This window comes from Taudactylus pleione, unplaced genomic scaffold (genome assembly GCF_031769625.1).
Source record: "Taudactylus pleione unplaced genomic scaffold, aTauple2 ptg001039l, whole genome shotgun sequence".
Classification (NCBI taxonomy): domain Eukaryota; kingdom Metazoa; phylum Chordata; class Amphibia; order Anura; family Myobatrachidae; genus Taudactylus; species Taudactylus pleione.
This window is the reverse complement of record NW_028285440.1, coordinates 427,768-445,709: the sequence shown is the minus strand read 5'-3', so window position 1 is coordinate 445,709 and position 17,942 is coordinate 427,768. Positions and strand designations below refer to the sequence as shown.

The 17,942-nt window shown below is 45.9% G+C and overlaps 1 protein-coding gene across 6 annotated transcripts in view; it reads right to left on the bottom strand.

The window, feature by feature from the left end:
* The window catches only part of LOC148454020 (uncharacterized), a 954,022-nt gene that overhangs the window by 576,236 nt on the left and 359,844 nt on the right, over positions 1–17,942 (bottom strand). For all 6 annotated transcript variants that reach the window (XM_088461342.1, XM_088461343.1, XM_088461341.1 and 3 more), the window contains 2 exons: positions 4,456–4,630; positions 4,225–4,381 (listed from right to left, as the gene is read on the bottom strand). In XM_088461342.1, the coding sequence (XP_088317468.1) occupies positions 4,225–4,381; positions 4,456–4,630 (332 nt within the window). The remainder of the gene's footprint in view (positions 1–4,224; positions 4,382–4,455; positions 4,631–17,942) is intronic.

The following is a 17,942-nucleotide window of genomic DNA, read 5'->3' as shown; positions in this document are numbered from 1 at the left end:
AGATACATACACAGCCCTGGAACACAGATACATACACAGCCCTGGAACACAGATACATACACAGCCCTGGGACACAGATACATACACAGCCCTGGGACACAGATACATACACAGCCCTGGGACACAGGTACATACACAGCCCTGGGACACAGGTACATACACAGCCCTGGGACACAGGTACATACACAGCCCTGGAACACAGGTACATACACAGCCCTGGAACACAGGTACATACACAGCCCTGGGACACAGGTACATACACAGCCCTGGGACACAGGTACATACACAGCCCTGGGACACAGATACATACACAGCCCTGGAACACAGATACATACACAGCCCTGGAACACAGATCCATACACAGCCCTGGAACACAGATCCATACACAGCCCTGGAACACAGATCCATACACAGCCCTGGAACACAGATCCATACACAGCCCTGGAACACAGATACATACACAGCCCTGGAACACAGATACATACACAGCCCTGGAACACAGATACATACACAGCCCTGGGACACAGATACATACACAGCCCTGGGACACAGATACATACACAGCCCTGGAACACAGATACATACACAGCCCTGGAACACAGATACATACACAGCCCTGGAACACAGATACATACACAGCCCTGGAACACAGATACATACACAGCCCTGGGACACAGATACATACACAGCCCTGGGACACAGATACATACACAGCCCTGGGACACAGGTACATACACAGCCCTGGGACACAGGTACATACACAGCCCTGGGACACAGGTACATACACAGCCCTGGAACACAGGTACATACACAGCCCTGGAACACAGGTACATACACAGCCCTGGGACACAGGTACATACACAGCCCTGGGACACAGGTACATACACAGCCCTGGGACACAGGTACATACACAGCCCTGGGACACAGGTACATACACAGCCCTGGGACACAGGTACATACACAGCCCTGGGACACAGGTACATACACAGCCCTGGGACACAGGTACATACACAGCCCTGGGACACAGGTACATACACAGCCCTGGGACACAGGTACATACACAGCCCTGGGACACAGGTACATACACAGCCCTGGGACACAGGTACATACACAGCCCTGGGACACAGGTACATACACAGCCCTGGGACACAGGTACATACACAGCCCTGGGACACAGGTACATACACAGCCCTGGGACACAGGTACATACACAGCCCTGGGACACAGGTACATACACAGCCCTGGGACACAGGTACATACACAGCCCTGGGACACAGGTACATACACAGCCCTGGGACACAGGTACATACACAGCCCTGGGACACAGGTACATACACAGCCCTGGGACACAGGTACTTACACAGCCCTGGGACACAGGTACTTACACAGCCCTGGGACACAGGTACATACACAGCCCTGGGACACAGGTACATACACAGCCCTGGGACACAGGTACATACACAGCCCTGGGACACAGGTACATACACAGCCCTGGGACACAGGTACATACACAGCCCTGGAACATAGATACATACACAGTCCTGGAACACAGGTACATACACAGCCCTGGGACACAGATACATACACAGTCCTGGAAGACAGATACATACACAGCCCTGGAACACAGATACATACACAGCCCTGGAACACAGATACATACACAGCCCTGGAACACAGATACATACACAGCCCTGGAACACAGGTACATACACAGCCCTGGAACACAGGTACATACACAGCCCTGGGACACAGGTACATACACAGCCCTGGGACACAGGTACATACACAGCCCTGGGACACAGGTACATACACAGCCCTGGGACACAGATACATACACAGCCCTGGGACACAGGTACATACACAGCCCTGGGACACAGGTACATACACAGCCCTGGGACACAGGTACATACACAGCCCTGGGACACAGGTACATACACAGCCCTGGAACACAGGTACATACACAGCCCTGGGATACAGGTACATACACAGCCCTGGGACACAGGTACATACACAGCCCTGGGACACAGGTACATACACAGCCCTGGGACACAGGTACATACACAGCCCTGGGACACAGGTACATACACAGCCCTGGGACACAGGTACATACACAGCCCTGGGACACAGGTACATACACAGCCCTGGGACACAGGTACATACACAGCCCTGGAACACAGGTACATACACAGCCCTGGAACACAGGTACATACACAGCCCTGGAACACAGATACATACACAGCCCTGGAACACAGATACATACACAGCCCTGGAACACAGGTACATACACAGCCCTGGAACACAGGTACATACACAGCCCTGGGACACAGGTACATACACAGCCCTGGAACATAGGTACATACACAGCCCTGGAACACAGCTACATACACAGCCCTGGGACACAGGTACATACACAGCCCTGGAACATAGGTACATACACAGCCCTGGAACACAGATACATACACAGCCCTGGGACACAGGTACATACACAGCCCTGGAACATAGGTACATACGCAGCCCTGGGACACAGGTACATACGCAGCCCTGGGACACAGATACATACACAGCCCTGGAACACAGGTACATACACAGCCCTGGAACACAGGTACATACACAGCCCTGGAACACAGGTACATATACACAGCCCTGGGACACAGGTACATACACAGCCCTGGGACACAGGTACATACACAGCCCTGGGACACAGATACATACACAGCCCTGGAACACAGATACATACACAGCCCTGGAACACAGGTACATACACAGCCCTGGGACACAGGTACATACACAGCCCTGGGACACAGGTACATACACAGCCCTGGGACACAGGTACATACACAGCCCTGGGACACAGGTACATACACAGCCCTGGGACACAGGTACATACACAGCCCTGGGACACAGGTACATACACAGCCCTGGGACACAGGTACATACACAGCCCTGGGACACAGGTACATACACAGCCCTGGGACACAGGTACATACACAGCCCTGGGACACAGGTACATACACAGCCCTGGGACACAGGTACATACACAGCCCTGGGACACAGGTACATACACAGCCCTGGGACACAGGTACATACACAGCCCTGGGACACAGGTACATACACAGCCCTGGGACACAGGTACATACACAGCCCTGGGACACAGGTACATACACAGCCCTGGAACACAGGTACATACACAGCCCTGGAACACAGGTACATACACAGCCCTGGAACACAGATACATACACAGCCCTGGAACACAGATACATACACAGCCCTGGAACACAGGTACATACACAGCCCTGGAACACAGATACATACACAGCCCTGGGACACAGGTACATACACAGCCCTGGAACATAGGTACATACACAGCCCTGGAACACAGCTACATACACAGCCCTGGAACACAGATACATACACAGCCCTGGGACACAGGTACATACACAGCCCTGGAACATAGGTACATACACAGCCCTGGGACACAGGTACATACGCAGCCCTGGAACACAGATACATACACAGCCCTGGAACACAGGTACATACACAGCCCTGGAACACAGGTACATACACAGCCCTGGAACACAGATACATACACAGCCCTGGAACACAGATACATACACAGCCCTGGAACACAGATACATACACAGCCCTGGAACATAGGTACATACACAGCCCTGGAACACAGCTACATACACAGCCCTGGAACACAGATACATACACAGCCCTGGGACACAGGTACATACACAGCCCTGGAACATAGGTACATACACAGCCCTGGGACACAGGTACATACGCAGCCCTGGAACACAGATACATACACAGCCCTGGAACACAGGTACATACACAGCCCTGGAACACAGGTACATACACAGCCCTGGAACACAGATACATACACAGCCCTGGAACACAGATACATACACAGCCCTGGAACACAGATACATACACAGCCCTGGAACACAGATACATACACAGCCCTGGGACACAGATACATACACAGCCCTGGGACACAGATACATACACAGCCCTGGAACACAGATACATACACAGCCCTGGGACACAGATACATACACAGCCCTGGAACACAGATACATACACAGCCCTGGAACACAGATACATACACAGCCCTGGGACACAGATACATACACAGCCCTGGGACACAGGTACATACACAGCCCTGGGACACAGGTACATACACAGCCCTGGAACACAGATACATTATAATACACGTACCTGGTCAGCTCTGAGATGTGTCTCACACCCCTGTCTGTAATCTGAGTGTGATCTGTCAGGTCTAACTCTAAGAGACCTGGTAGATGGGCGAGATATGCCAGACCTCCATCTGACAGGCTGTGCCTTCCGGGAAGAACCAAGCGTGTGAGAGACAGACCTGCAAGATGAAATAAGACAGATCAAAGAGGCAGACTTGTATAAAATATGAGAGACCTCAGCAAGGCAACTTACTAGAGAGGACTTCCAGCACTCGATTGGAGTTCAGAGACTGCACACCAGACATTGTGAGTGTTGAAAGTGCTGGTAGTGAGGTGATGGCCTGAAGAGATTGTTCGGTGACTTGAGAGTTGTCTATATGTAAGGTAGTAAGCTGCTTAAGTCCACAGAGAGAAGAGATATCTGAAACCTAAAATTAGAGACATCTTTAAGTTTTTAAGTTATATTATTTGATGTCATCCAAATCCATCCAGTGGAAGGCCCAGAACAGGCTCCCCGGGTCAATGTTCTGCCCAGCGTACATCAAGGGGAGGTCTGACCAGGACCCTAACCCCCCTAAAACCTGGCCAGGATCCAACTGGACGACCTCGTATTGGTTTCATCCCAATTGGTGCAGGGGTGTCTGAATGCATAACCAGACAGACCAATGGATTTTATATATAAGATTTGTCGACCTGTCACATTGTCCCTATGTGGTCTAATAGCTATTTAGTATCAAAAAAGCTATGTAAGATTTGGCAGCGGTACCTTGAGAACTGTGGAGGATAATCGCAAACAAACTATAGTAGAGATATATATATATATATATATATATATATATATATACACACACACACATACTTTATTTGTTGACAATAAAATGTTTGTTAATAATGTTAAACAGTAAATTATTTAAAACATTGATAGAATTTGGGGAAAACGTGATTTAAAAAGCATTAAGCTTTGCATCCCAATAGTGTCTTATTTATTTTCTTATCCATGAATGTGTATATATATATGGTGGATACAATGTGTGTGAGTGTGTATATATATATATATATATATATATATATATATACACACAGTCAGGTCCATAAATATTGGGACATTGACCGAATTTTCAGATTTTGGCCTCTATTCACCACCACAATGGCTTTGAAGTGAAACAAACAAGATGTGCTTTAATTGCAGACTTTCAGATTTAATTTGAGGGTAATTACATCCAAATCAGGTGAACGGTGTAGGAATTACAACGGTTTCAATATGTGCCTCCCACTTTTTAAGGGGCCAAAAGTAATGGGACTATCAACTCAAAAGCTATTTCATGGACAGGTGTGGGCTATTCCCTCGTTATTTCATTATCAATTAAGCAGGTAAAAGGTCTGGAGTTGATTCTAGGTGTGACATTTGCATTTGGAATCAGTTGCTGTCAACTCTCAATATGAGATCCAAAGAGCTGTCACTATCAGTGAAGCAAGCCATCATTAGGCTGAAAAATCAAAACAAACCCATCAGAGAGATAGCAAAAACATTAGGTGTGGCCAAGTCAACTGTTTGGAACATTCTTAAAAAGAAAGAACGCACCGGAGAGCTCAACCACACCAAAAGACCCGGAAGACCACGGAAAACAACTGTGGTCAATGACAGAAGAATTATTTCCCTGGTGAAGAAAAACCCCTTCACAACAGTTGGCCAAATCAAGAACACTCTCCAGGAGGTAGATGTATATGTGTCAAAGTCAACAATCAAGAGAAGACTTCACAAGAGTGAATATAGAGGGTTCACCACAAGATGTAAACCATTGGTGAGCCACAAAAACAGGAAGACCAGAATAGAGTTTGCCAAACAACATCTAAAAAAGCCATTACAGTTCTGGAACAACATCCTATGGACAGATGAGATAAAGATCAACTTGTACCAGAGTGATGGGAAGAGAAGGAAAGGAACTGCTCATGATCAAAAACATACCACCTCATCAGTGAAGCATGGTGGTGGTAGTGTCATGGCGTGGGCATGTATGGCTGCCAATGGAACTGGGTCCCTTGTATTTATTGATGATGTGACTGCTGACAAAAGCAGCAGAATGAATTCTGAAGTGTTTCGGGCAATATTATATGCTCATATTCAGTCAAATGCTTCAGAACTCATTGGACGGCGCTTCACAGTGCAGATGGACAGAGACCCGAAGCATACTGCAAAAGCAACCAAAGAGTTTTTTAAGGCTAAAAAGTGGAATGTTATGCAATGGCCAAGTCAATCCCCTGACCTGAATCCGATTGAGCATGCATTTCACTTGATGAAGACAAAACTGAAGGGAAAATGCCCCAAGAACAAGCAGGAACTGAAGACATTTGCAGTAGAGGCCTGACAGAGCATTACCAGGGATGAAACCCAGCGTCTGGTGATGTCTATGCGTTCCAGACTTCAGGCTGTAATTGCCTGCAAAGGATTTGCAACAAAGTATTAAAAAGTGAAAGTTAGATTTAGGATTGTTTAGTTTGTCCCATTACTTTTGGCCCCTTAAAAAGTTGGAGGCACATATAGAAACCGTTCTAATTCCTACACCGTTCACCTGATTTGGATGTAATTACCCTCAAATTAAATCTGAAAGTCTGCAGTTAAATCACATCGTGCTTGTTTCATTTCAAAGCCATTGTGGTGGTGAATAGAGGCCAAAATCTGAAAATTCTGTCAATGTCCAAATATTTATGGAACTGACTAATATATATATATATATATAATATATGGTGGATACACAACTGAAAAAAACAGGGGGAGGGGGGTGATATGACAATATAAAATCAAACATCAAAAGATATAATGCAGGAATCATATTGAAACAAAAATACAACATATATGCATAAACATACAGATTACATATAGATGATAGGTGCAAATATGGAAGTGTAAAAATGCAAGGAATGGTACATAGGTGATAAATGGCTGGAGGTCCTGACTCCGGGACGTTTGTTGTAGAGACATCAGATATGTTAATGTTTTTGAGGGCACTAACTGTGTCCTCTTTGTTACAATAGAAATGGCAGGAGAGAAATTTCATTAGAAGGGAGGAAGACAAAGTAGAATATGGAACTGCATACTGTAGGGGGTAAATTTACTAAGATTAGAGTTTGTGTGAGTCTTGGTGAGTTTGCAAACTGGAAAACACTCACCATCGGCCAATATAGGAAGTACTTTAGATGAAAAAGATGCAACGCGCAAATTTACTAAGATTCAAGTTTCCAATCTCGTGTGGGATTGCGGCGAACTCACTGTGAAATAGAAGTTTTACACACTCACCTCCTGAGCTGCGAGTTTGGGTGAAAACATACACAAATCATTTTTATTTTAACTTAAGTAGGGTTAATTATTCAATTAGTGGCCGCTTACTGGCTGGAACCCACATGGAGGAGCCGCTAATGGAAGCCGCCGCTGATTGGCTGGCCTCCTGACACTAATGATAGCTCAAGCCCGGAGCTGTCATTAGCGATACTGTAACAAAATGCTGTAGCGTCTTATTACAGTGTCTCCGGGGCCCTCTTTGGAATACTGCGGAGAAAATCGTGGGACAAAAGGTGAGTATTGGTTCTTTTTTTACAGGTACAACCATTGAATACTTTATGTTGAGAAAGGGACATGTCCATCTGGGAGCAGGTAAGTATGTATGTAAGAATAAATCTCTATTTTCTCGGTGTGTGTTGTGTTTTTTTTTTTTACACATTTCTTTACAAGTGAACTACAGGTACCAGTGGCCTCTTAATGCCCCGCATGCTGGTACTTGTGGTTCTCCAAGTACCAGCATGCGGGGGAGGCTTGCTGGGACCTGCAGTTCTACTGTAAAGACTGTTGTTAATTCTATTTTTAACACTACACCTACACTATCAACCCGCCACCCACAACCCAGGGGTGGTGGGGATAGCCCCGGGCTATCAGCCTAGGCCGGGGGTGCCCTGGAGAGGGGTTCCCCTTTATTGGAGGGTCCCCAATTTCCCAGGAATCCCTGGCCTGGGCTGACTAGCGGTCAGGGCTGATGTTGTGGCTGGGGGGCCTGGAGAAAGGGCACCCCTGGCTGTGGCATCAGCCCCCCCGCTAGAAAGGGTCCAGTTCTGATTTAATTTTATGGGTACCCCTAAGCAAATTTTTTTACCCCTATCATCAAAACCAGGACTGGCCCTGCAGCCTGGCGCTGGTACCTAATTTAAGGTGGAACCCTACTCGTTTTGTTCCCCGTAATTGTAGGTACCAGAACAGGCTGGCAAGTCTGGGGCTGGTTAAGCTTTAGGGGGGGACCTTATGTCATTTTTTTTTTTTTTACATTATTTAACCCGTTTTTTACAGGTCTTAACACACAAGCAGCTTACACATATCTCACCGATATATCTCACAGATATGTGCAGGCTGCTTGGAAGAAAGAAAACACTGCAATCTCGGGTGAGTAATCTCACCTAAACTCTCCTCTAAACTCGCAATTTGGAAGAAAAAACGATCTGCTTCACCATCACAAAACTCACTTTCAGCTAAACTCACTTCTTAGTAAATTTGCGAGTTTGATAAGGAAAAACTCACTCGAGTTTTGGTGAAGCAAAGTGAGTTTATAAACTAAAAAACTTGACCAAACTCGAATCTTAGTAAATTTACCCCTAGGTTTCCATTTCAAAATTCTACTGAATTTTAGAAATCACTTTAAAACAGAGGAGGAAGATTTGGGGATTTCCATAGTTGAGCTAAGGCGGCTGAACTGCAGGCAAGATATGGCCGACCAAGTAACGGTCAGTTTTGGGAATACAAGGGGACACCAGTTCAGAACCGGCCCACAGGCACTTTAATTACTTTTAACAAAAAATCAAAAACATCAAACCAAAAGTGATGAAGGGCAGGACAATCCCAATAAACATGAGAGTCCCTTCTTCCGAGCATTGACAGCAACAATATTTTGAACAGGTTAATCACATTTTGAGCAATTTAACTGGCATAAGATTTAAACTGTGGAGCAGTTTAAAGTGTATCTCAATATGGTTAGTACATCTAGAAATATAAGAAATGAATAATTGTATGCACTATCCCACTGCAAAGGAGTAAAAGTATATTTCAGATCAGATTCCCAGCGCATTGGAAGCACAAATTTATCAGAAGGTACAGGCTGTAACACAAACACAATGTCAGAGGTAGAGATAGAGCTGTAGGTAAGTATACATGGCACATGGACAATGGGCACTTTGAAGGTACTGGTAATCGGCTGTAGATTGATGGAGCTGATGAAAGAATAATGGGGTATCACCTAGGAGATCATTAAGAGTGTTTAATCCTTTTGTGATCTACACGTTAAGGCGCAGGTGGGGGATCAAATGACTGAACACCTTAAGGGATAAGTTCCTAGAGAGACACCCCCAGTCTGCTCTGGAAGAACATTGTTGTCTACTCCATACTCTAAGGGTATCTGTAATGGCTAACAGGCAAAACAGGTGTGTTCAGTATCCAAAGCAGGTCTGCAACTGGAAGGTCTACCAAGAGGGCAAAAAACTATTTTCAAGTTGTGTAGGAATACATGGTGATTGGTATAGAGGAAGATCAGGGAGCTTACATTAGGTTGTGCAGGAATACATGGTGATTGGTATAGAGGAAGATCAGGGAGCTTACGTTAAGATGTGCAGGAATACATGATGATTAGTATAGAGGAAGATCAGGGAGCTTAGATTAGGTTGTGTAGGATTACATGCTGATTGGTATAGAGGAAGATCAGGGAGCTTACATTAGGTTGTGTAGGATTACATGCTGATTGGTATAGAGGAAGATGAGGGAGCTTACATTAGGTTGTGCAGGAATACATGGTGATTGGTATATCAGGGAGCTTACATTAGGTTGTGCAGGAATACATGCCGATGGGTATAGAGGAAGATGAGGGAGCTTACATTAGGTTGTGCAGGAATACATGGTGATTGGTATAGAGGAAGATCAGGGAGCTTACATTAAGTTGTGCAGGAATACATGGTGATTGGTATAGAGGAAGATGAGGGAGCTTACATTAGGTTGTGCAGGAATACATGCTGATTGGTATAGAGGAAGATCAGGGAGCTTACATTAGGTTGTGCAGGAATACATGCCGATTGGTATAGAGGAAGATCAGGGAGCTTACATTAGGTTGTGCAGGAATACATGCCGATTGGTATAGAGGAAGATCAGGGAGCTTACATTAGGTTGTGCAGGAATACATGCCGATTGGTATAGAGGAAGATTAGGGAGCTTACATTAGGTTGTGCAGGAATACATGGTGATTGGTATAGAGGAAGATCAGGGAGCTTACAATAAGTTATGCAGGAATACATGGTGATTGGTATAGAGGAAGATCAGGGAGCTTACATTAGGTTGTGTAGGATTACATGCCGATAGATATAGAGGAAGATCAGGGAGCTTACATTAGGTTGTGTAGGAATACATGGTGATTGGTATAGAGGAAGATCAGGGAGCTTACATTAGGTTGTGCAGGAATACATGGTGATTGGTATAGAGGAAGATCAGGGAGCTTACATTAGGTTGTGCAGGAATACATGGTGATTGGTATAGAGGAAGATCAGGGAGCTTACATTAGGTTGTGCAGGAATACATGGTGATTGGTATAGAGGAAGATCAGGGAGCTTACATTAAGATGTGTAGGAATACATGGTGATTGGTATAGAGGAAGATCAGGGAGCTTACATTAGGTTGTGCAGGAATACATGGTGATTGGTATAGAGGAAGATGAGGGAGCTTAGATTAGGTTGTGTAGGATTACATGGTGATTGGTATAGAGGAAGATGTGGGAGCTTACATTAGGTTGTGCAGGAATACATGGCGATTGGTATAGAGGAAGATGAGGGAGCTTACATTAGGTTGTGCAGGAATACATGGTGATTGGTATAGAGGAAGATCAGGGAGCTTACATTAGGTTGTGCAGGAATACATGGTGATTGGTATAGAGGAAGATCAGGGAGCTTACATTAGGTTGTGCAGGAATACATGGTGATTGGTATAGAGGAAGATCAGGGAGCTTACATTAGGTTGTGCAGGAATACATGGTGATTGGTATAGAGGAAGATCAGGGAGCTTACATTAGGTTGTGCAGGAATACATGGTGATTGGTATAGAGGAAGATCAGGGAGCTTACATTAGGTTGTGCAGGAATACATGGTGATTGGTATAGAGGAAGATCAGGGAGCTTACATTAGGTTGTGCAGGAATACATGGTGATTGGTATAGAGGAAGATCAGGGAGCTTACATTAGGTTGTGCAGGAATACATGGTGATTGGTATAGAGGAAGATCAGGGAGCTTACATTAGGTTGTGCAGGAATACATGCCGATTGGTATAGAGGAAGATCAGGGAGCTTACATTAGGTTGTGCAGGAATACATGCCGATTGGTATAGAGGAAGATCAGGGAGCTTACATTAGGTTGTGCAGGAATACATGGTGATTGGTATAGCGGAAGATCAGGGAGCTTACATTAGGTTGTGCAGGAATACATGGTGATTGGTATAGAGGAAGATCAGGGAGCTTACATTAGGTTGTGCAGGAATACATGCTGATTGGTATAGAGGAAGATCAGGGAGCTTACATTAGGTTGTGCAGGAATACATGCCGATTGGTATAGAGGAAGATCAGGGAGCTTACATTAGGTTGTGCAGGAATACATGCCGATTGGTATAGAGGAAGATCAGGGAGCTTACATTAGGTTGTGCAGGAATACATGCCGATTGGTATAGAGGAAGATTAGGGAGCTTACATTAGGTTGTGCAGGAATACATGGTGATTGGTATAGAGGAAGATCAGGGAGCTTACAATAAGTTATGCAGGAATACATGGTGATTGGTATAGAGGAAGATCAGGGAGCTTACATTAGGTTGTGTAGGATTACATGCCGATAGATATAGAGGAAGATCAGGGAGCTTACATTAGGTTGTGTAGGAATACATGGTGATTGGTATAGAGGAAGATCAGGGAGCTTACATTAGGTTGTGCAGGAATACATGGTGATTGGTATAGAGGAAGATCAGGGAGCTTACATTAGGTTGTGCAGGAATACATGGTGATTGGTATAGAGGAAGATCAGGGAGCTTACATTAGGTTGTGCAGGAATACATGGTGATTGGTATAGAGGAAGATCAGGGAGCTTACATTAAGATGTGTAGGAATATATGGTGATTGGTATAGAGGAAGATCAGGGAGCTTACATTAGGTTGTGCAGGAATACATGGTGATTGGTATAGAGGAAGATGAGGGAGCTTAGATTAGGTTGTGTAGGATTACATGGTGATTGGTATAGAGGAAGATGTGGGAGCTTACATTAGGTTGTGCAGGAATACATGGCGATTGGTATAGAGGAAGATGAGGGAGCTTACATTAGGTTGTGCAGGAATACATGGTGATTGGTATAGAGGAAGATCAGGGAGCTTACATTAGGTTGTGCAGGAATACATGGTGATTGGTATAGAGGAAGATCAGGGAGCTTACATTAGGTTGTGCAGGAATACATGGTGATTGGTATAGAGGAAGATCAGGGAGCTTACATTAGGTTGTGCAGGAATACATGGTGATTGGTATAGAGGAAGATCAGGGAGCTTACATTAGGTTGTGCAGGAATACATGGTGATTGGTATAGAGGAAGATCAGGGAGCTTACATTAGGTTGTGCAGGAATACATGGTGATTGGTATAGAGGAAGATCAGGGAGCTTACATTAGGTTGTGCAGGAATACATGGTGATTGGTATAGAGGAAGATCAGGGAGCTTACATTAGGTTGTGCAGGAATACATGGTGATTGGTATAGAGGAAGATCAGGGAGCTTACATTAGGTTGTGCAGGAATACATGCCGATTGGTATAGAGGAAGATCAGGGAGCTTACATTAGGTTGTGCAGGAATACATGCCGATTGGTATAGAGGAAGATCAGGGAGCTTACATTAGGTTGTGCAGGAATACATGGTGATTGGTATAGCGGAAGATCAGGGAGCTTACATTAGGTTGTGCAGGAATACATGGTGATTGGTATAGAGGAAGATCAGGGAGCTTACATTAGGTTGTGCAGGAATACATGCCGATTGGTATAGAGGAAGATCAGGGAGCTTACATTAGGTTGTGCAGGAATACATGGTGATTGGTATAGCGGAAGATCAGGGAGCTTACATTAGGTTGTGCAGGAATACATGCCGATAGATATAGAGGAAGATCAGGGAGCTTACATTAGGTTGTGTAGGAATACATGGTGATTGGTATAGAGGAAGATCAGGGAGCTTACATTAAGATGTGCAGGAATACATGGTGATTGGTATAGAGGAAGATCAGGGAGCTTACATTAGGTTGTGCAGGAATACATGGTGATTGGTATAGAGGAAGATCAGGGAGCTTACATTAGGTTGTGCAGGAATACATGGTGATTGGTATAGAGGAAGATCAGGGAGCTTACATTAGGTTGTGCAGGAATACATGCTGATTGGAATAGAGGAAGATCAGGGAGCTTACATTAGGTTGTGCAGGAATACATGGTGATTGGTATAGAGGAAGATCAGGGAGCTTACATTAGGTTGTGCAGGAATACATGCCGATTGGTATAGAGGAAGATCAGGGAGCTTACATTAGATTGTGCAGGAATACATGGTGATTGGTATAGCGGAAGATCAGGGAGCTTACATTAGGTTGTGCAGGAATACATGGTGATTGGTATAGAGGAAGATCAGGGAGCTTACATTAGGTTGTGCAGGAATACATGCCGATTGGTATAGAGGAAGATCAGGGAGCTTACATTAGGTTGTACAGGAATACATGGTGATTGGTATAGCGGAAGATCAGGGAGCTTACATTAGGTTGTGCAGGAATACATGCCGATTGGTATAGAGCACAGCTTCTCAAACTCGATCCTCAGGACCCCAAACAGTGCATGTTGTGCAGGTGTCCTCAGAATCACAAGTGATATAATTAGCTCCACCTGTGGATGTTTTAAAATGTGTCAGTGAGTAATGAGTACACCTGTGCTCCTGCTGGGTAACCTGCAAAACGTGACCTGTGTGGGGTCCTGAGGACCGAGTTTGAGAACCTCTGGTATAGAGGAAGATCAGGGAGCTTACATTAGGTTGTGTAGGATTACATGCCGATAGATATAGAGGAAGATCAGGGAGCTTACATTAGGTTGTGCAGGAATACATGCTGATTGGTATAGAGGAAGATCAGGGAGCTTACATTAGGTTGTGTAGGATTACATGCCGATAGATATAGAGGAAGATCAGGGAGCTTACATTAGGTTGTGCAGGAATACATGCTGATTGGTATAGAGGAAGATCAGGGAGCTTACATTAGGTTGTGCAGGAATACATGCTGATTGGTATAGAGGAAGATCAGGGAGCTTACATTAGGTTGTGTAGGATTACATGCCGATAGATATAGAGGAAGATCAGGGAGCTTACATTAGGTTGTGCAGGAATACATGCTGATTGGTATAGAGGAAGATCAGGGAGCTTACATTAGGTTGTGCAGGAATACATGCCGATTGGTATAGAGGAAGATCAGGGAGCTTACATTAGGTTGTGCAGGAACACATGCTGATTGGTATAGAGCACAGGTTCTCAAACTCGGTCCTCAGGACCCCAAACAGTGCATGTTTTGCAGGTGTCCTCAGAATCACAAGTGAAATAATTAGCTCCACCTGTGGATGTTTTAAAATGTGTCAGTGAGTAATGAGTACACCTGTGCTCCTGCTGGGTAACCTGCAAAACGTGACCTGTGTGGGGTCCTGAGGACCGAGTTTGAGAACCTCTGGTATAGAGGAAGATCAGGGAGCTTACATTAAGTTGTGCAGGAACACATGCCGATTGGTATAGAGGAAGATATTTCTCCTATGTTGTAAAAATCTCTCTCAGAGATTCCTAATAGTTCTACCCACACAGGGCCGTAACTAGGGTAGTGCAGCCGATGCCATCGCACAGGGCACCACAAGACAGGGGGGCTGTTTGGGCCTGTCACATTTCTGTTTATTATCATTCTAACTTTTAGCTTCCTCTTATTTCATCCCCAGCATCTCCTGGCCTCTCCTATCTCTTCCCTGGCCCTTCCACATGAGACCACGACCCTCTCTCAGATGCACTATATTATGTCCCTATTTATCCCCAGCATCTCCTGGCCTCCCTTATCTCTTCCCTGGCCCTTCCCCATGAGGCCATGGCCCTCTCTCAGGTGCACTATATTATGTCCCTATTTATCCCCAGCATCTCCTGGCCTCCCCTATCTCTTCCCTGGCCCTTCCCCATGAGGCCATGGCCCTCTCTCAGGTGAACTATATTATGTCCCTATTTATCTCCAGCATCTCCTGACCTCTCCTATCTCTTCCCTGGCCCTTCCCCATGAGGCAATGGCCCTCTCTCAGGTGCACTATATTATGTCCCTATTTATCCCCAGCATCTCCTGGCCTCCCCTATCTCTTCTCTGGCCCTTCCCCATGAGGCCATGGCCATCTCTCAGGTGCACTATATTATGTCCCTATTTATCCCCAGCATCTCCTGGCCTCCCCTGTCTCTTCCCTGGCCCTTCCCCATGAGGCCATGGCCCTCTCTCAGGTGCACAATACTATGTCCCTATTTATTCCCAGCATCTCCTGGCCTCACCTATCTCTTCCCTGGCCCTTCCCCATGAGGCCATGGTCCTCTCTCAGGTGCACTATATTATGTCCCTATTTATCCTCAGCATCTCCTGGCCTCCCCCATCTCTTCCCTGGCCCTTCCCCATGAAGCCATGGTCGTCTCTCAGGTGCACTATCTTATGTCCCTATTTATCCCCAGCATCTCCTGGCCTCCCCCATCTCTTCCCTGGCCCTTCCCCATGAAGCCATGGTCCTCTCTCAGGTGCACTATATTATGTCCCTATTTATCCCCAGCATCTCCTGGCCTCCCCCATCTCTTCCCTGGCCCTTCCCCATGAGGCCATGGCCCTCTCTCAGGTGCACTATATTATGTGCCTATTTATCCCCAGCATCTCCTGGCCTCTCCTATCTCTTCCCTGGCCCTTCCCCATGAGGCCATGGTCCTCTCTCAGGTGCACTATATTATGTGCCTATTTATCCCCAGCATCTCCTGGCCTCCCCCTATCTCTTCCCTAGCCCTTCCCCATGAGGCCATGGTCCTCTCTCAGGTGCACTATATAATGTCCCAATTTATCCCCAGCATCTCTTGGCCTCTCCTATCTCTTCCCCATGAAGCCATGGCCCTCTCTCAGGTGCACTATATTATGTCCCTATTTATCCCCAACATCTCCTGGCCTCACCTATCTCTTCCCTGGCCCTTCCCCATGAGGCCATGGCCCTCTCTCAGGTGCACTATATTATGTCCCTATTTATCCCCAGCATCTCCTGGCCTCTCCTATCTCTTCCCTGGCACTTCCCCATGAAGCCATGGTCCTCTCTCAGGTGCACTATCTTATGTCCCTATTTATCCCCAGCATCTCCTGGCCTCACCTATCTCTTCCCTGGCCCTTCCCCATGAGGCCATGGCCCTCTCTCAGGTGCACTATATTATGTCCCTATTTATCCTCAGCATCTCCTGGCCTCCCCTATCTCTTCCCTGGCTCTTCCCCATGAAGCCATGTCCCTCTCTCAGGTGCACTATATTATGTCCCTATTTATCCTCAGCATCTCCTGGCCTCCCCTATCTCTTCCCTGGCTCTTCCCCATGAAGCCATGTCCCTCTCTCAGGTGCACTATCTTATGTTCCTATTTATCCCCAGCATCTCCTGGCCTTCCCCTATCTCTTCCCTAGCCCTTCCCCATGAGGCCATGGTCCTCTCTCAGGTGCACTATATAATGTCCCTATTTATCCCCAGCATCTCTTGGCCTCTCCTATCTCTTCCCCATGAAGCCATGGCCCTCTCTCAGGTGCACTATATTATGTCCCTATTTATCCCCAACATCTCCTGGCCTCACCTATCTCTTCCCTGGCCCTTCCCCATGAGGCCATGGCCCTCTCTCAGGTGCACTATATTATGTCCCTATTTATCCCCAGCATCTCCTGGCCTCTCCTATCTCTTCCCTGGCACTTCCCCATGAAGCCATGGTCCTCTCTCAGGTGCACTATCTTATGTCCCTATTTATCCCCAGCATCTCCTAGCCTCCCCCTATCTCTTCCCTGGCCCTTCCCATAAGGCAAGTCCCCTTTTTTGGGTGCATTATGTCCCTTTGAAAAATGAGGGGGCACCAATGCTCTTTCTGGCACAGGGCACCAAAAAGTCTAGTTACGACTTATTGGTACCCTTTCTAGGCTCTGTACCCACATATCTTACATTTTTGCAGCAACAAAGTAGCAAATACACCACATATTTGGTATTGCAATTAATAAATTGTTTATTAGTGAAGGTTTTGTCAATCCCCTTAATATTTAAAGTTTTAGGGGTCTATGACCCATATTCAATTAGAGGCAAAAAGTCAGAATCCGCGGAAAAGTATCGCAGATGATGTCATTTCACCAGGCGGAAAGTTGCCGCCGTATTCAATTCCAAAGACTTTTCGTGCAATGCAATGTTATCAGCGGAAAAGTTTTGCCTATGAAAGGAAAAAGTGCAGAATTGCTGTTTTGGGGTGCAAACTTCGGGAAACCCCCCTGTACCCATGGGACAGTCCCCCAAATCTAAACTGTGTCCAAATATTTTTTAAAATAGACTTTAGAACACCCCAAAAATGTTCTTTCATTTTTGGGGGGCGAAAAAGATCAAAGTTGGGGGACAAACTTAAAAACCA